General features: G+C 39.4%; 1 protein-coding gene across 7 annotated transcripts in view; it reads right to left on the bottom strand.

The window, feature by feature from the left end:
• The window catches only part of ZNF521 (zinc finger protein 521), a 229,379-nt gene that overhangs the window by 208,134 nt on the left and 1,326 nt on the right, over positions 1-19,919 (bottom strand). For 2 of the 7 annotated variants that reach the window (XM_027675045.1, XM_027674990.1), the window contains exons 3-4: positions 3,673-3,735; positions 2,564-2,623 (exon numbers count right to left, since the gene is read on the bottom strand). The exons of 2 other annotated variants lie outside the window; for them this stretch is intronic. In XM_027675045.1, the coding sequence (XP_027530846.1) occupies positions 2,564-2,623; positions 3,673-3,735 (123 nt within the window). Of the gene's footprint in view, positions 1-2,563; positions 2,624-3,672; positions 3,736-18,747; positions 18,768-19,919 lie in introns of those variants that run through there. 3 more of the 7 variants (XM_027674999.1, XM_027675036.1, XM_027675009.1) reach the window with 3 other exon arrangements.

Below are 19,919 nucleotides of genomic sequence, written 5' to 3'. Positions count from 1 at the left end.
TATGCATTCATTCATCTGTACTTTCTTTTTAACCTCTTGTTCAAAGCTCATGCTCTTCTATAGACTTCAGGGCAAATGTCATTCATCTCCCACATTTCTTTCTCCCCAGTATCTGCAACAATCACAGCTACAATTTCCTCAACAAAGATGGTCTTCATAGTAAGATTACTTTTCCCAACATCTGCAAATACCATTGTCATAATTTCCAGAGACTTCCCTGTCCTATTTCAGAGGCTGCCCACGCACCAACTGAAATTTTTCAATACACATCAGCAACAACACATATACATCGTCTCCACCTGCAGATACCATTGAAAATTATCTAGTAGGGAAAGGAAGGTTAATTTTTTGGAACAGAAATAAATTCAGCCTATTAAGGCACCTTAAAAAAAATAAGAGAAAGAACAGTTGTCTTCTGTTCCTGATTATGTTAACACTATTTATAAATGGAAATTAAAAGAAGCATGATTTTCTCATTACTATGTTCCCTGGCAGGTGGTTCTCCCCTTCCCTTCTTCCTCCTTCTCATAAGGGATGTTATTGCTGTAACTTGGTCTAATAAAACTGCAACTTTGGGGAAAATGAAAAATTGCATTGGCTTAAAAGCGTTGGAGGCAATAAAGCCATGGACTTCAATTAATTTCAAGTGTGGGAGCGGTTTAAGGCCAACCAGCAGAAATTCTATTCTGCCCATGTAAAAATGAGGTTTCACCACATTTACTTTTTATAACCCATATAAAAGTCAAGTAAAAGTAATGAATATCTAAAAATCATCTCAGTGGACTGGCAAAGACTGTCTATATTCTTGAAACTCATCTTACATATTTCTGTCTATGTTGCAAGGATCCATAGATAATCACAACTAAAACATCAAACTACCAAGAAAACAGCCTCCTTTCCAATCCATTTCACTGTCTTGCAGTAGACCTCCTTCCAAGCCACTTCTGCATGGAAAAGTGCTGGCAAAAGAAAGGAAAACTTAGATCACGTGGTTATAATTATTACCAGGCAAGGAATATTTCTTCAGCTCAGTGGTAAAGTAAAACTCTGTCGCTCTCTGCTCCCAATAGTGTCCATCGCAAAACAACTGCCTCATTAAATCTCTGCAGTAAGATTAATATGCCGTAGCTGCACTACATTATAACTTGGTACTCTATAAAAAGCACATTTAATGGTTAGAGCCAGAGCTTAGATACAAAGTATTACTATAAAAACTTCTGGCAGTGTGTACACAGTGCGGGCCTTCTGTACTGCTTGCTCTATCATAAGGTTTTTTGTATTTAATATCGGCACTGCATTCTTGCTATAGAGAAAAACAGAATGCAAAATCCTGCCTAGAAACAAACAGAGAACAACACAGGACATGATGGGAAATAAATAATTACCAAGACAACTTAACCATGGAGACTTATTTTTAAGAAAATACAGAAAAGCAGCCATTCCTTGACATATCGATCTCCAGTTCTGCAGTTGTCTATTTTTCAACTTCATGTGTCTACGGCAGTACAAATTGGGGTTTTTTTTCAAGTTTGCAGATGGCTAAATGGAGACATATGTACATTGAGAAGCATTTGAGAAATTTGCCATTAAAAAGGCAAAGAACTCCCTCACTTTTATTTGCTCTTTTCAGACAATCTAGTTTATGCACAAAGCCACTAGAACCTATAAAAGGCACAAAACACAAACCCATAGGACATATATACAAGAGAAATATAAAGTCTTCTAAGTGAAGAAAAAATTAACTGCATTCTTCACCTTCATAAGAGGAATAACTCCAACTGCTCTCAGACAAATTATCTACACATATTCAGAGATGACTAGCCTTCGAGGAATATCCTTAAGGAGCCAGCCCTTACACCAAAAGGTGACCTCAGCTGAATGAATAAAACTATTCAGATGAGTCAGTCTTTCTCTTCAGATAAAATTTGGTGGAACCATTACCAAAGACAGAAACAAATTATTTCTTGCATTCTCAGAACCATGTTAGAGAATAAAAGAGTCCTTGTTGTTATTGGAAATTAATGATTATTTCTTCATCATTAATAACAATACTTATCCCTGTGATCCTGACTCAAACAACAGTTTTTCCACACAGTCTCACTGACTTAATTTTAAGGAGCCCTTAATTAATCCCTGACTGGTAAGAAATGATACAAACATCTTAAAAGAATTTACCCTTATGCACATATTTTACAAATACAAAAATAGTTTAAGTGGAATGAATAACCAAGTTTATCTGAAATGGCATAGAGTGGTGTTTTACATGGGGAATGTAGAGAAGAATTATTTTTAACAAAAAAAAAAGAGAAAAAAGGAAAAGCATGCTGCACTTTAGAAGCATCTCACTTTCAGCTGGCTGACCTACAAAAGGCAGAATTTCTAATTGTGAGAAATTGAAAGGTAACGGGAGAGGAATGTTATTTTCCATTGCAAGCCCCAAGAATGCATTTTAAGCTGAAACAGAGAAAGAAGAGTGCAGGCATTGCAAAAACACCCCAATACAAAAATCCCTCACACTGTTGTCAAATGGTAAGCAAGCACTAATGAAGGAATTCAGCATTACCAGTTTGTGCGGCTGGGTGTCCCACACCTGCCTGATGGTCCTCTGTTTCATTTTCTTCTACTGTCAGAAAAAGGTAAACAAAACAAAAACAAAACAAACACAAAAAGATGTTAGGTAGGTAGCTCAAGTGTTTCTAGCATCTTTACACCAGCCTCAGTTCTGAAAGCCAGCAATGCTTGCACAAGACAGGCAAGAAAAGCTGCACTGCAAAGTGCGAAAGTGTAGACCAGACCAAGACAGAATACATTGCTGTATGGAAGCTACAAATCTGAGAACAGAGTGATCAAATCATTTTCATGGCTTAAAAAAAACAAATCGAATTTCCTCTGGGATATTTGTCTTCAATGCACTTTACTGTATTTGATTATGGAACTAAATGAGAGAACAATCTGGGCTTTAACATTCTGCTTGCTCCACACAGATAAGAGAAAGCCTTCTCCTGGCAGATGGGAGAGGTGTGTGTGCTAATTCATACATAAGCTTTAAAAAATAATAATAATCCTATATTCAGTAGCAAACATCTCAGCAGTGCAGACAGCCTTGCAAAGGAGAACTAACCCCATGCTGTTTTACTGTATACACCATGCCAGCATCTTTCCCTTGGCTCACAGCTTTCCAGAGCAGTAGAACTAAAAACAATACAATTCTTGTCAGATTCACTATTCAAAACTTGTTGGGTGAGTGAACCTAACAAGAGCCATTCTGCTGCTACTTTGAAAAATTAGAGAGCGCTGTTCTCATATGCTCTGATACTATGCCTAAGTAAGATTGACTCTCCCAAAGCAAAAGTAAGGGAAGAGCTAAAAGGCAGAACCATTTCCTTTTTATTCTCCCAAAGACCAAACTCTTTGAGTTAGAGAACAGCAGAGAGAAAAGAATTCATTCTCCCTCCACGGGGGAAAAAGCTGAAAGGGGAAAGACTGTACTTCTGCAGCATTTCCACTCCCAAGAATTCAGACCTCAAAAAATAATCATGCAACTGAGTTAAAGTCCAAAGATTTGAGGTATTTTTCCTGGTTCTTGGGACAAGAGAGTGCAACACGTAGGGTCACATATAAATCTAGACATATATGCAAAAGAAGAGATACATATACACACTCCACAGGTACCTCTTTTCCTCCTCCGCCAACCCCAAGGCTTCATACAACTGGTTGTTTCTAGAATCTGAGTTTCTAGAAAAAAAACACCAGTTTTCATAAGGACACTCTTAGGACACCAGAAACTTGTAACACAGTGCATATATTAGAAAGAGTCAAGTACAATCTCTGGAGGACTCTAAACAATCTTTATCTCCTTCCCAGAGCTGTGGCTAGTAAGCAAACCCTTGTCATCTACAGAGATCTGATATAAGTTTCCCCAGCCCTGGAGTCAGTCAAGTATTTCACAAAATACAATTTTATGAGCTGCTTGTTTCAGTTGAACTTGTATTTTGCAGCCACAATGTTACCAGTACCTCAGCTGTGATAATACTGTATGATTTGTTTTGTCACTCTGAAGCAGCCATCCCAGCGGTTCTCCCAGCTAAAGCAAACTAGACAGACAAAGAAAGCAGTCCGAAAAGCTCATGAAAAGCTGAGTTTTGGGGAACATGTGGTCAAACGCAAACTAACCTATTTAGGAGGATTTTTCACTGAGGCAGCACAGATCAGTAAGATTCATTAATAAAGCAAGAAAAATAATGAATACAACTACCATATAGTTTTTAAAAAAGAAAAAAAGAAAGAAAACAAAACCAAAAAAACCAACCATCTTTTATGACCCCCTGAAAGCCCCCAGGGAAACATCTGCAGCAGCCCAACCTGACTCAGTGTGTGTCTGTCATCAGCTGTTGATCTATTTCCATAAAAGGTTCTCAAGAACAGCTCTAAAACTGGAAATGAGTCCACTCTTCCACCCCTCAAGAGGAAACTCACCTTGGTCATTAGCACCTATTGATCAACCTTATTAAGGGTTGTAGATGTATCAGCTGTCCTCAACCATGACAAATGTCACAACTCAGTCCAGAAAAGCAGTTTAAGAACTCTGCAATTTCTTAAGTTTCAAGATGGAATTGAGGTCTCCAAACATGAACTTTTCAATAACTGATTCCCAAGTGGCTATCTGCTGAGAAGTAAACAAGATCTCCATTTGTAAGAGTATGCAAATTGAAATGCAAGAGTTCGTTTTTTTCTGCTTTTCTGTCCTGAATGTCTACTGCCACCAGCTGCAGTACCAGAATCTCTCGCTGCTCCTGAAAAGTGACTGCACAGTGAAATGTACTCAGTTTCACGCTGCTGACTGAGAGCTACACCAAACATTTTTATGTCTTAAAATGGAAAAAAGAAACATGGATACTGCCTAACAAATTGTTTCCAGGTACGCAATTTTGTACCATGAAAACATGACAGCATATGCCTTGTGAAACCAAACATTTTACAACTTCCCTGCTATTTTGGGATCTGAAAATTCTGTGAGAACTGAGGTTTGCTTTTGACAAAGGCTGACCACTATGTTTTTACTGCACTAAAAAAAGGAAACAAGTATAAAGGCAGTTAACTCTGTGGCTAGCATCTTTCTAAACTGATGTTCATCTCTTTAAGGATTCTCAGTCACAACAGTACCAAGTAGGTCACAACAGGCCATGGCACAAAGACATGCTAATAATAGTCTACTAGACTAACATATTTGTCAGGAAAATTAAAACCATATTTAAGGGGAAATACAATAAAAGGAAAAAAAAAAACAACTCCACGAAACCCACTGAATTAAGGAAATCTTAGCATTAGCACAAATCACCTACAAAATAGCATCTCATTTTGCTTTGCATTAAGTTAGCTCATTCCTCCAACTAGCAGGGGTATTCCTCACATTAAGTAAGCTACAGCTGGTAGCATCAGATAAGCTTTTGATTAGCACTTAACACCTTTCCACAGCCAGATTCTGAAAACTTCAGTGCTATTTCAGCTCTTCAGACCACTGTAAACTCACCTGACTACAAAAGGTAGTGTGACATGCAGTCAACTTCCCTTAAACATTAACTACACCATTTTCTTTCAGAAGAGGAAAGCACCTCTAAACAGAATCTATATAAACAGATGCTTTAAATTTTGCTAACCAAAAACATTTCTCTAGCACTAGCATGAAATGCAACTTAAAAAAGCTACAAGGATGATATGGAAATAAAACAGTAGCATGTATGCAGTCATTAATTCAAACATCAAAATTATTGATACTCTAGGACTGCAATTGTATACAGGGATGCCCATCTTCATTATAGCATATACCACATCCTAGCATAAGGAAAGATGAATTCTATGTAACAAAGTCATGGACCACCAGTGAAGGAGAGGCCTCAGGAAAGTAGAACAATACCTTCCTTCTGAATCCAATAGGAGTAAGTGATGTTACTGCTAAACAGCACTTCTAGATACATCTTAAACAATGTTGTCACAAAAGCAACAATATTCCTTGTCCCTGCAACTGTGTGTTTATGGCCACGGGTCACTTGTTTTTTCAGATGTGAAGTGTTTCTCAATTGACTTATGTGTTCCTTAAAACAATGAATGATCAATTTCTTACTATATATTTTCTCAGGGTAACTCTTGAGAAACAAAACAAACAGGAACCCCCAAGTAATAAAATTTCGAGAAAGGATCAGATCACCACAATTGTGGCACCAGGCTTCTTGAGAGCAATTAAAAAAAAAAAATCTCAGTAAGGGAAAAGAGAATTCCATCATGTCAATTCTATCTCCAACTATAAAAGCTTGTGGTTTGGACAAATACCAGATTTTAAAATTTTACTGAAAAAAAATTAAAAAAAATAATCTCTATCTAAACTGAAGTTGTATCCATGTGAGAGGTTAGGACATTTCAGCTTTTGTACAGCCAGTGTCCAAGGCAAACCCTGGTTTCAGTTCAGAGCACCTCTCATGCTTAGGCTGCTTGAACATCAGCATTAAGACCAATTATTCCTTTTTAAAGAAAGAAGAAAAAAAAAAAAGAAAAAAAGCAAAACAACCCAACAAATCAAGTAGAACCATCAAGGACAGCCAATGAGGAAAACCTGTGGGAATTTTGATATAGAGGTCCCAAAAACAATTAATCTCCTGACTGCTCTACAGCAACACCTGCTGATCATTGAGGATTTCACCCCTTTTGCTTAAAGTCTGTTCACGGGACACATGGCTAGCTGATAAAGGAGGGAGATTACTTTATAAAGTTACTATAAAATATACACAGATTTTCTAGCTTGCAAAATCTCATTCATATTCTACTGACTAATCAGGATTCCTCTTCACTGAAAAGTTAATCTGTAGATTTAGCACCCTAAGGAAGAGCACAAGTAATTTCTGGTTGATGCCCAGAAAAATCTTGTACAGAAAAGAAACGGATAAAATTAGATACATGGAAAAGCACATTTTCACTGAAAGGAATGCCTTTTGGAGAATTCTGGCTAAGATTTATGGTTTCTGATCTATTACAAACCATAATAAAATAAAAGCAAAAGATAATTGAAAAATTCTATTTTCTTCAAATCTAGGTAGATTAATAAATTTTGAAAAAGGAAAAAAAAACCCGCCCCAATTGCCCGAGCCTCTTTTCAGCTTGTTAAACAAAGCAGGAGAAGCCACATATCCCCAAATAAACTATAAAAATAGATTGCTATTGATTTATCCCTTCCTAAAACATATTCCTTGAGAGATGTGCAAACAAACCTAATATAACAACTATGACTGTTGGGATAGGAAGTTTAGAATATATATTTTTAACTTGCACTTTGCATCTCCTACAATTCAATACTTGATCTATAAACATCCATTAGCATATGATTAGTAATTCAATTTAAAGCCATCTTTGCACAAAAGCCTTTTTCTTAGGATGGTAACTTTGCCAAGTGCATCTTCAATCTACATGTGTGAATAATTTCTGCAGACAAGTAATAGAGACACTAGCTGTATTAGCATAATCAATACACAATTTACCGAGTTACCGAAACAGAACAGAAATAAAACGTGTGTGCCATTATTTCAGTACCTACAAATGACTGTAATTTCTGGAAGTAATTTTTCTTTTTCTTTCTCCTCATGGCCACATAAAAACCAAGAGGACATTCATACTGACACCATCTACAGGTAGATATTAAGTATGATTAGACAGATTAATCATATAGCAGAAGGCAAATTTAAGAGCCAGTTGCAGAGGGTGTTCAGTATCCTCTAAATCTATTAAAGTCAATGGATTTTGAAGATGTTTCACACCTTGCAATAAGGTGCTGTGGAAATATGTCTCTACAAGGTTTCAGTCAGGATACAAAACTGAAATTAAAGAAGTTACAGAGAAATATTAAATGTAGGATCACATGTCCATGAATCATCTGCTAGGGCTACACCTTCTCTCCCTAAGTGCCACTGGCACTCTAAGACTCACCTTTTAGACTCTTCTGGCCAGCCTATGCAAGCACAGGATTTCACACTTGGCTATGCCACATGTAAGCAGCAATTCAGTGGGTGACTCCTGGAAGTCAACAACCATTTCAGAATGCTTCATAATGGCCTTTAAGACAATTGTCACTCATAAAAGTACAGAACTACTAAGAAAATACTGTTTTCTGAACAACTCCACCTAGCATCAATTCACGTCTATCAGCTACTAGCCAGAACTTGATTACCAATTTGACTGCCAAATGTATATCTTCCCAAAGACTTTAGAGCTAGAAGAGTTGGAAAAAGAAATGCATTGGCATATTAACACTTCAAATATCTACATTCCAGAACTCCATTGAAAATTAGTTCTGTGTGTAGCCACAACTTTAAAAAAATCCAATTAATCATATGCATGAATATTTATATGTTGGATTTGTTTTCCTTTGTGCTGTGACATACCCCCTTTCCTATTTCTATTCCCCCCCACCATTGTAACAATATTTTCTTGACACTGGAAATTATTTTCCTTAAAAGATTTCTGTTATATAAAGCATTCTTTAGTCTTGCATTTGCTTTTTCCAGAAGACAAAGTCCTCATAGCACTCATATTTTTCACTCCTCTCTTTAGGCTATCCCAACACTGAGCTTGGGTTTTTGTTTTTTCCCCTAATGTTCTTCTTGTAGAAAGACTGAATTAGGAGTTCCCAATTAAACTGCAGTGGTTGGAAAATATTATTCTTATGCTAAAATAAAGTATTTTCCTAGGCAGCACATAAGCATAAAAGTAATAAATACACTTAAGTGGAAAGAAATTATGCTTAAGAAATCCTTTGGATATTCTTCCAACCCTTGATCTCAAGGATGACAGCATCCAAATGTGACAGCCTAAAGACGTCCAGTTTTACATAACACTATGTGCAGAAAAGGCAGAAGATGCTCTTTCCAGCAGCAGAGGGATAATTCTAAACCCCAAAGCTGGAGGGGATATCTTTTTCTGGATAGCTGAGGTAATAGATTAATTAATCCTGCCCAGAATGCTAACTTTGCCTCCATGCATCCTTGAACAAGGTTAAACCACACTCATATTTCTATTGTTTAAGTAAACTAATAATGTTATATTTTAAAAAGTACTTTTCTCCAAAGAATCTTAGAGCTTTTTATAAACCACAGGTAAATTTCAGACATCCCTAAGACTCTAGCATGCAATGTAACAGATTATAATAGATCTCTGAGTCAAACAGAGGACCACGGTGAGAATTAACAAAGCAAGAGGGAATCTCTCTGGGAGTTAATTCTTAGTATCAGGGTCAAGACTTTCAGCTGTTTTGCCTGTCTTGGATCAAGTACTCCACCTCCATTCCTGACAATGTGACTGTGGGCAGCCAGTCCATTTTGGGTGGAAACAGAAGTTAGGAGGCTAAGAAAAATTTTAAGCCTAATTACCAAAGCCAGTACTTAACATGAACACATTCAGATTCCACTCAGTACACTGAAGCTATGTATCACCTAAGCTTTCTTACTCAGAGCAACATAAATAAGAATTTCTGATACTCCTACAGACCTGTATTTTCAACTTTGCTTAGAAAACAGGGAATTCATTAAACACTGTCTTGTACAAAAGTCTCAACTCAGCAAGAGAGAGCGATTTGAATCCAGCTGATACATGGCTCACAGAACCTCAAAGTAACCAATATTACACAAGTCTGAAGACAGGTGATGTAAGGAAGGGCTATGAGGACTTACAGTAAAGGTTTCTGTAGATGATCATTGCCTTTGAAAGTTAAGTCATTTATTTATGTGACTAAAATAAGACACTTAAATTGAGGGGTTTAGACTGTCTGACACTGCTCTAGTACCAAAACAAAATACAGCTGCATGCTTTAGCTCTATTACCTGAAGACATACATTTATCTGAGTCAAAAAAAAAAAAAAAAACACCAAAAACCTATCTCCTTTCAACCGAGATTATCCCTGATTTACCAAAGATCTCCATCTATTGTCCAGGGTTTTATAAGTTTATTTTTGATCCCTCAAATTCTCTGCTCTATTCTAGATGACTTTCTATCGTGTACAACAGCTATATGGCCTATATCCACAAATGAGCTAAGAAGCCAAAAAACTTGTGCAGGGACACTGCATCTAAATTGCCAGCAGTTCTGCTCAGATACTACTCAGGTCAGGCAGTACCTATGGTTTTACTATCAAAGCTTTCTCACTGCTGTGCAGCCCAATGCTGAAATCAAACTGAAGCTCCACCACTGCTGGACAGTGGAAGATTAAATATTCTCCTGCCTGCCCTGGATTTGAATGCCATCTTATGGGCTGGTTCTTCAGAGTTCACATACCCTTCCCTGGTCACTGCAAGACACTGGCAGAAAATGTTTGGGTTGAAACACATCTTCCTTTCCCCCTCTTGCCCACACCCACTAGTTAGATCACTCACCCAGGATGTGGGTGGCACCAGTTGAACTTTCTCCTCTGTCAGAAGGATTTGTACTCACACCGTGAGCTTCCTAACAAAGAGCACTTACCCTCAGACTTGAGGTGCACTCATTCATTGCTGTTGAAGCTGCCATATCTCATCTACAATATTCACTGAACTAGAAAGAAAGAGAATTAGGATGATACTTTATCCTTGTGGTTAGGGCATTCACATGGCAAGTGGGATATGTGGACTCCAGTTCTAGTTTCACTGAAATAATTCATCAGAAGAAATATTGCAGACCTGGCAGATTACGACCCGCGTTTTCTCTTTCTTCATAGTACTCAAGCCTTTAGAGCCCTGAGTCTCATGTATGAATGCTTTTTGTCACCCTGTTGTCCAACAAATACTTAATTACACTTTTGAAAAGGGAAACTTCATCGACAAAAATAACAGGGCAACTCACACTCATAGCACAATATGCTGCTATGTAATGACTGATGTTCTCCCAGTGAGATACAGATTCAAACACCTTTAGACAAAGCCCAGAACAGAACCCCTGCCTCTAACATTTTAGCAGAGCAAATAATTTTCTCTCTTCAGCAAAGGGGAGAGGAAGAGCAGCAGTACACCACCTCAGTTTCTTCTAACCTGGAGGAAAGGAACCTATTCCCTTGTCTCCAAAAAGTTGTGTCAGATAAGTGATTGCTGTAAGATATCCTATTGCACTGAGAGACCCATGTCTAGAATAGGGGAGAAGCTAAGACACACTATTATTTCCGAGTTTTTCCTAATGTCTCCTTAAAGTAGTTCCTACTCAACAACATTCATAAACACCTAACCACCTGTAAATTATATAAAGAGTCCAAGAGCCTGGTGCAAGGTGACTATCCCACTAGGCAACCAGTCACCTATAAACTAAGCCATGTCTGCACTAATGTCTTGCAGTATGCAAGCCCTTATTTTTTTGTACCCAACCTTAAAGGTTTCTGACCTTTCTTCACAGATTTACATTTGCATCTGACAAGCATGCCTTCTACTCAACAGATTCACCAGAAATTGCAAACCTAATCTGTTCCTATGCTCTAGCTCCTTCTAAGTCACGTAACACAAACCCTTCCCAGTCAGTGGTTGCACACAGAGACCAATACAAACCCATTTCCTCCTCCCATCTTCAGAGTGAAAACGTTACATTAAGCATGGATCTTGACATCCTGTTGTCCTGGAACCAGTGAATCAGAAAGTTCCTTCCTCACAATTGTATTCTTTGGAGGTGGAAAATAATTAACTTCCCCACCCCCTCCTCCTTCCTACTCCTTTGACTTCACTGTCAAAGTTAGAAATTCACTTGACTCTGAAAAAAAACCCCAGCCATCATAATTTGGTGCCAGAGAAAGTTTTCTTGATCAAAGCATAGCCCAGTCTTCCCAAATACACTGTCTCACTACATCACATCATCTAGTCCAGCAATACAGCAAATATTTTATTTTTGTTTTTAAAGTTCCTTTCAAGAAGTGAATGAATCAATAATAGAAGTTGAACTTGACATGTCACCAAAAAAAGTGAACAACAGAAAAATAAAACTAGAGAATCAATTATCAACAAATTCATTGTTTGAAATATATTTTGCCAGCAAAACACAACCTAAAAATAGTATGGGTACAACAAGTCTCAGGGACTGTATACAAAAGCCATCTATTGTACAGTTAACCAGGACATTTAGACTTAGAAGTGCTCTAGCTTTTCCACACTCCACTGGAACATCAAGCATCTGTATAAGAAGCTAGGAGATCAGTTTTGCATTTGTGTTAAGTAAGGACAAAATTCCTGTTTTAGGTTATTGCCTTGCATGAGAGAATAAGCTCTCCAAAAATGGGGTTTGGGACAGAGGGAAAACACTGATAATCCACACTATCAACATTCCATCCATTTGTCCTTGGGACAAAAAGGTGTTCTGTTTCAACTGTTTAACTAATGACTAGCGCTTCCATATTTGTAAGACAGTTAACTAGTTACTGATACTGTATTTTTCAAGAACCACAGCAAGCCCATATCAATTAAAGAAGGGGGGGGGAAGCTGCTATACCAATAGGTATATATAAAACGTCAAGAAATCTTGAAGGACTAGAAGTCCTAACCTTCCAAAGAAAAATTGCACCTAATGGCACTTTTAGTTAAAAGTGAAAGTATCAGTCAAATCACTTACTGAAAAAACATCCCTCTGTCTTACTCCCATGACAAAAAGAGGAGGAAAAAAACACAATGAAAACAAGCCCACAAAATCTAAAATTTCATTGGGCTTTAATTGCGTAGAATTTTAAGTAACAACTCTACAACTCTTTTGAGTACACATTATATGAATTCAACTGCACAAAGAACAGTTGCAATATGACATGCACAGCATCACTCTAGTTAAAGCAAAATCTAAGACTCAATTGTGCACACCCCCAGAAGAACATGTATAACCTAGACTAAATCCTGAAAAGGAGGCGGAAAATAATCTTCTCCGTCTCTTTCTTAGTAATTACACAGTATAGAGGGAAAAAAATGTGTCTGAAACTAAAGGAACACGAAGTGGGGGGGAAAAAAGCATGACCAGTGTTAACTAATATTCTAAATATGGAAGACAACTGTCCTGGTTCAAAAATCCACTGGAAGAGGGCAATTTTGTGCAATTTTACTAATGTGTGCACAGAAGAATATAAAGCAGATTTTTTTGGAAAGTAGGAGGGTTGAATGAAAATGCTAATTATAACATGTTGTAATAAGGATACCCCAAAGATCAGCCCTATCTTTTTTGCTACAGCACAGTCCCTAGGCATATGGCTAACTACTCCTTGATCATTATCCCGGCTAAAACTAAAGCTACTGAAGTTTAGGAGACTCATATCTAACAGAATTTCTTTCATCTCTAATAATTGCTTAACTAGCATAATTACTCATACTTGAGGTGAAATAGAACCCAAGCTGTCTAAAATTAAAACAAAAACAAGCCTCACCACCTCTTTTGGTCTTTGCACATCCATCTTTTGTCAGAATCCTATGCCAAATGTTGCATTATGATTTAGAAGTATTTAAAAGCCTCTCTTGTGCTGTCCAACTTTTATAAAGACAGTAACTGGAAAACTTTAATGCTTTGTAGTAACATGCTGCAAAATGTATTTGAAAACAGACATGCACGTTTTTACAGCACCAAATAAAACAGGCCAAATTCTTTGTAGATCTGTATGTTGTCCCTTCAGGGAAATACATATATATGCACATATATATCTCACAGTTCTGATTTAAGTGAAATAGTGCATTTTCCCAACCCCAAATGGGACTGATTCTGAGCTCAGGTAGCCCTGCAGGAACCAATGGAAACTCTAAAATAGAGCTGGGAAAAAATACTAAGAGGTTGTCTTAAGGTATCGGCATTTATACTCTACTTTATTCAATCTAAAAAGAAACCCTCCAAATATCTTATTTTCATTGTTTTACACAGGAAAAAATATTGAATCCATATGGTCTGCACAAAATGTTAAGTTTTTCTAGATCTTTTCCTCATGTACAGTTATTCAAAAGGAATTTTTTTTTCCAAAATGCGCAAGTTTGAAAATACTGCATCATGTTTCAGAGCAAAGAATTGAGACCAATTAAACAAGTTGTAAATTAGACAGAATGAATTATAGAGCAACATAAAGCCTTTCAAGATATCTTAGATCATGGTGGATAATGTTATCCTACACATGTTAGATAAGTGCCTCCATTCTGACAGCTCCTCTTGTTACACAAGTTAACAGCAACTCAGGAAAACAAAATCAAACCAATCCAAACACACAGCGTTACCAAAACCTCTTAATATTATCTTTGTCACAAGATTTCACCTTTCTGTAAACTAGCAGTACAACCAGTAACTGTTTTGATGTTCACTCCTAATAGTCTCTAATCCCGAGCAGCAGAAATGATGGTCAATATAACTCATGCTGGCCTCAGAAAGGACTGGCCAGCATTACTGCAATCCTACCTAATCAAGACAATCAATATCACTATGCGTTGCCAAAGTCAATGAATATTACTAAAGTTTAGGGATGTTTTTGTTGTTACGGATGTTTTTAATACATAAAGAAGCTGGGGCATGCTTTGGCAAGTCCAAAAGAGAACACTATAAATAGCCTGCATTATAAAAAATGCTAGTCTTAAATCCTCTTTGTAATTTGTTTTTTTTCATGTACTCTTTTATGTTCAGTATCTTAATTTTTGCCCTTTTTTAGATGGCCAAATAGAAGCCAGCAATTCACTCATGCATCAAACAGATGTTTTTGCTTTTCAGGCCAAATGGAATCTTATGAATTTTTTGTTCCCTGCCTGTAAAATGATGATGCCAAAATAACACAGTTCCTGAAAACAGCCCGTTCAGAAAAAGTTCTTTGGACCGCTAATACTGAAACTTTAAGTCAAGTTCACAGAAATCATGCCAATACTAATTGCTGTTTTTGTTTATGCTGGATTGATTATAGTCTAATCAGCAGACAATCTCATGACTTTCAAGTCTAGTCCATGCAATTTAGAAGCCAGGGAGGCTTGAGGCTGAGAATAAACATTCAAATAGTTGACAGATACAGAGAAATGTAAAGGCTACTGTTGGAAGGGGATTCAAATGACAAATTCTCTCTGAACTATTGCTGCTATTTAGTAACATTTTTGTTTTAATCCACTACTATTCTACCTTCCTTGGTACTACACCACACAACCTGCACCTCTGTATGAGAAACATTCTTTCATTTGGAATCTATGATGAGGAAACAAGTCACATCAAAACACAGGTACACTTAGTCTGCCGATACTCTGCGTGAATTGAGTTGCAGTTACAAATTCATTCAGGATGGAAAGAGTACCTAGGTTTCCTCAAAAAGAGGGAAAAACCTTCAAGAGACATTCTGGGCTTGGCAAAATATTTCAAGATACAAGCCTTCTTTAAGCAGAGCATGGGTATGTAAAATACAGCTGATGAATGCTTCCCTCTCATCTTTCTAGGAACTAACATTCAGTAATTTTATTTCTGCATGTAGGATACAAAATTACAATGAGTAAAAATTAACTTGTAAGTAAAAATAAAGTACTTTTTGTTTTCCCAAAAAGAAATCACTTTCAGAGATCAGCACTTCTACTAAACATGTGGAGCTGTACTAGTTTCCTAGTGATGGCTTATCTAACAACTGCCATTTCAGTGATTCTTCACAGGTGACTTTAGCATAATTAATATTACCTGGCTTTAGTTTAGAGAAACCTGAGTTTAACATTTAGTAGGACTATATTTTCATTCATTTTTTTTATAAAGAATATCTGGTTTTCTTTGCAAGTGACTATATTTTTGTAACTTTTTTTTCTAAACAAACTTTCTCATCAAAAGCTGGTAGTAAGGGCAAAGGAAAAACCTCAAGCTCTCCCAAAATTAAAACCTCATAAACCAGAAAGGAAGGGGGGGAGGCAGTCAGTAACCTAAGCATGATATCTCCAAAGCATGTCAAGTCACAAAACAAGGTTTACCACTCAAATGGCCAAGTCAAACAAGATAAAAGAGGCTGCTCTCCCCCCCCCAACCCTTGCTTTCTCATCAAGGGGGTCTCTAGCATGGTTCTACTTAGGGAATGGCACTGCCCTTAGGTGTTAGGAGTTAAAGGAGTCATAACAATTGCCCTTCCTCAATACCCTTCATTTGCACAGTGCCTCTTTTGGGGCTTGTACACGGGTATCATATCTCCGACTTCTCTTTCCCCACCTGCTTTTCTCTGGCTAACCTCTCTCCTTCACCGAATGCATTAGGTGATTTTGATACTGAATAGATTTTTTTCCCAGAAACTAGCCAAGGAAATGGGAGAAATTAATCAGTAGAATGAAATATAGGTCAGGACTGATGAGTTTGATGCAACTGATCCTACCCCTGCCTGGAAGAACCCGGCAGTTGAACTTTAATTCCTCCTTCCTAAAGTAAAATAAGATATTCAAATTACAGGTTTTCAGAAAGTTGAGCAATTTACTCTCCTTTTGAGACCTTTTTTTTTTCCCCACAAATCTGCAGTATCCTGCACACAGACAGTGTTTTTCACAGAAAATAATTACAATCTTATTTTTTCTTGGAATAATGTTTTTATCATTCTTAAATTATAGTGGGTTTATTTAATGTTAGCCATGCCTATTTTCTTTCCTAGGTCCAAACCTGAGATGCAATCTTCACCAAAAGCTGGGGGACAGTCAGACTGAAGTTGGCAAGAAACCAAAACAGGAAAGGAGGAAGAAAAAAAAAGAACAAAAAGGAAAGATAGGAAAGATAGAGAGAAATAATACAAAAAAAGGAATGCAAACAGAAACCAGGGTAATTCAAAAAAGCGTAATTTCAAGAAATAGAAGAAATTTAGTCATTAGCGAGTTCTTAACACCCACCATTTCAGATGAACATTAGTTTCATGCATTCAATATAAAAAGCTCAATTGTCATTTTGTTTTAATGTATTTACCTGCCTTGTATCAGTATTCCCCTAAGATATAAGTTCCAAATTAAGTTATCAAAAGTGACAGACATATCAAAAATATCTCTTATATCTTCCCCCCAGAAAGGGTTGCTAAGTACATGACAAATTGGAAATGTAATATGTAACTCCATATTTTATTTAGATGTAAAACAGCACTCATGAGTTTAAATAACTCATTTACATACATTCAAAGAATAGTTTTTCAAATAAGCTATTTAAAATACTGTTTATTTTTATCTGTAGAAATACATTTTGTACTGACTAAATCAGTAATACTTAAAAAATAAGGAATTTAAATAAGCACTGCATTGGAGGTACAGTCAAAATTCTCCTTACTTACAGCTTTTGTTTGTTCACTAAAAATGAAGATGTAATAATTGATGGGCAAACTCTTATCCATGAATTTAAGTGCTATGTCTATGCAAGCATCTTTTAACTTCTCAGATGAATTGCATTATTAGCCCTTTCAGAAATCACACAATCGGACTGCTTTCAGAATACTATTAATCCACTCAGAAACTGACATGATTCAAGAAAAATAAAACAGGGAAAATGAAAGAGATATTTGAACAAAGGCCACCAAGAATGATAACCTACTCCCCAAAGGTAATTACTGCAGCAATAATTACAGATGATGATTGATTTACTGCCTGGTTTTAGTTGAAAAATAGTAAATAAGACTCTGCAAAGAAATCTCTATCATCTCCATTCTGAACATTAAGTGGTTTTCTTAAGTCAGTAGTTTATGGACAGCAAATCCAAGCTACTCCATCTGAATCATACAGTCTTGCTGTTTTCTCATTTTAGGTATTCTCAGGTGACTGGTACATAAGGCAGGCAAAGTCCATACCTCCAAATAAAATGGAAGCTGTATCTTTTGTTTTAAATTAAGTGTGATGTTTACAGGAAGATATTTGAAACAAGCCTTCACTCTGTAACACATGTAACAAATCACCAAGAATGAAACATGTCCAATGTCTAACAGGAGAACAATTTCCTCTACTTGCCAATTAATTGAATGAACCTTTATTCCTTTGCACTTAAATACTTGGAGGTCTAAGACTACCCCTCAATAAAGTTTTCCTGCATCTTTTTGCAAATATGGCTAATTGGTCTCTCTCCTACTGGCTCTGAAAGTCTTATGCGCAGGTAAATAAATCCTCCTTGGGAAGCTTAGAATATAAGCGCGCGCCCAAGCAACAGAACTTTCATTGTGGTATCATTTTTAAAAGGTAAAGGGATGAGCGGCCCGTTTGTTCTTCACAAGATGCCAAACAAAAGCACCACTGAACTGCACAAACTTCGGTAAACTAGATACAGACGGTAGCAGCAGGTAAAGCAGTAAATTCAAGGCACCCTTTATTTCCTTTTTAAAATATCTGGAGAGTTAAAAAAAAAAAAAAGAAAAGAAAAAGAAAAGAAAAAAAAAGAATTGAAGCCTGCTCTAAAGCTCACTGAAGTCAACAGGAAGACTTTGAAAAGGGAACTCCTGGAAAGAGTTGTTTCAAGGGAAGGGAGCAGTCTTTTTGCCAGGTCCTCCTGTGCAAGTCCATAAAAGCAGACCCCGCTCCTGCTTTCTAACTATGAAATTGCACTGGTTTCCAAGCACTTAACTCCTGGTGTTCGCCAGCCCAGCCGGGAAGGAAACGCGGCCTGCCTTTTGCCCACCACGGCTCGGCTCGAGTCACCTCCCGGCCGGGGCTGGCCGGACTCTGCGCCCTCGTCACCGCCGGCAGTCCCCCGGGCCGCACCAGTGCCCTCAGCTCCGATGGCCTTTCCCTCTCGCCCTCCCTTTCCCCCTCCAGAGCCCTACCCCCCAAAAGTAGACAACTTATAGATGTTCTGACCTGACGCCACCCAGGTTTTATTCAACTTCACTGCACTGTACAGACCGGCCCGGGAGGAGCGCGCCCATCCAGAGATGTTTATTTGAGGTGACAGCCACCCTCAGCCGCCTTCCCAGATCGCCGGCGGGGAGAAGCCCCTGGCCGCCCAGCGGCTCCCAGCTCCTCGGGGGGGCGGCCACTAGCTCCTGAGGGGAGGGGAGGGGGGGCGGCCGAGGGCTGCCCGCTCCTCGGGGGGCGCGGGATGCTCGGGCGGGCGACGCTCCGCGCCGCGGCGGGCGGAGGGGTGGCGGCGAGGGGCCCGCCAGGGGAGGAGGGGGCGCCCGGGCCGGGATGCGGCCGGCTCCTCCACAGCCACACAAGCCGCCCTTTGTCCTCCTCCAGGTCCCGGGCTTTCCCTCCGCCTCCTCCGGGGGGTCCGGGACGAGTCCCTGCGACCGGGGGCTTGCGAGGTGCGCTCCCCCCAGCGCCACCCCCGCGCTCTCCTTAACTATGTATTTAGGCGCGGACTTATTTACTTACCCCCCCCCGCCGCCGCCCCTCGCACATGTCCCCCTGGGCGGCGAGGGGCCGCTTCACGTGACAGCCGGCGCCACATTCCTGCACAGCCCCAACTCCGGCCCCGCGCCGGGAACTTCAGCCGCCCCGCCCGCCGCCCCGAAACTTCCCTCGCCCGCCTGCCGGGACCGGAGCGGGGCCGGGAGCGGCGCGGAGCGGGAGGGGAGGAGGGGTAGCCCGCAACTTGTGTGTCGTTTATTTAAAAGAGCAGCGCTGCTGTCGGGGCGGGCGGCTGCGGTGCTGCCGCCCGCGCCCGCGGTGCTGCCGCCCGCGCCCGCGGAGGGAGGGATGGAGGGATGGATGGAGGGAGGCGGGCCGGGCCGGGCCGCGGGGCTGCCGCAGCGGGCTGTCACCGCGTCGCGCGGCGGCAACTTTTCCAATGCGGCGAGTTTGGGTCGCGCGGGCCGTTTCGGGTCGGGGTCTCTCCCAGCATTCCCACCACACACCCCCCCCATCTTTATTTTGGGGTAGTTCGGGGTGAGGGCGGTCATGGGTGCGGGGCTGCCGCCGCCGGAGCGGGCGCGCAGGGAGCCGGGCTGGGGCTGCCCACCGCGGCTTTCGCGGGAGAGCGGGCCGGGGGAGGGGGAAGGGGGAAGGAAAAGGAGGGGGGTAGTACT

The sequence above is a fragment of the Neopelma chrysocephalum genome, unplaced genomic scaffold (genome assembly GCF_003984885.1).
Source record: "Neopelma chrysocephalum unplaced genomic scaffold, ASM398488v2 Primary Assembly neopelma1_22, whole genome shotgun sequence".
NCBI classification, from domain to species: Eukaryota; Metazoa; Chordata; class Aves; order Passeriformes; family Pipridae; genus Neopelma; species Neopelma chrysocephalum.
The sequence above is the reverse complement of the archived record's forward strand: the minus strand, read 5'-3'. Positions and strand labels throughout refer to the sequence as shown.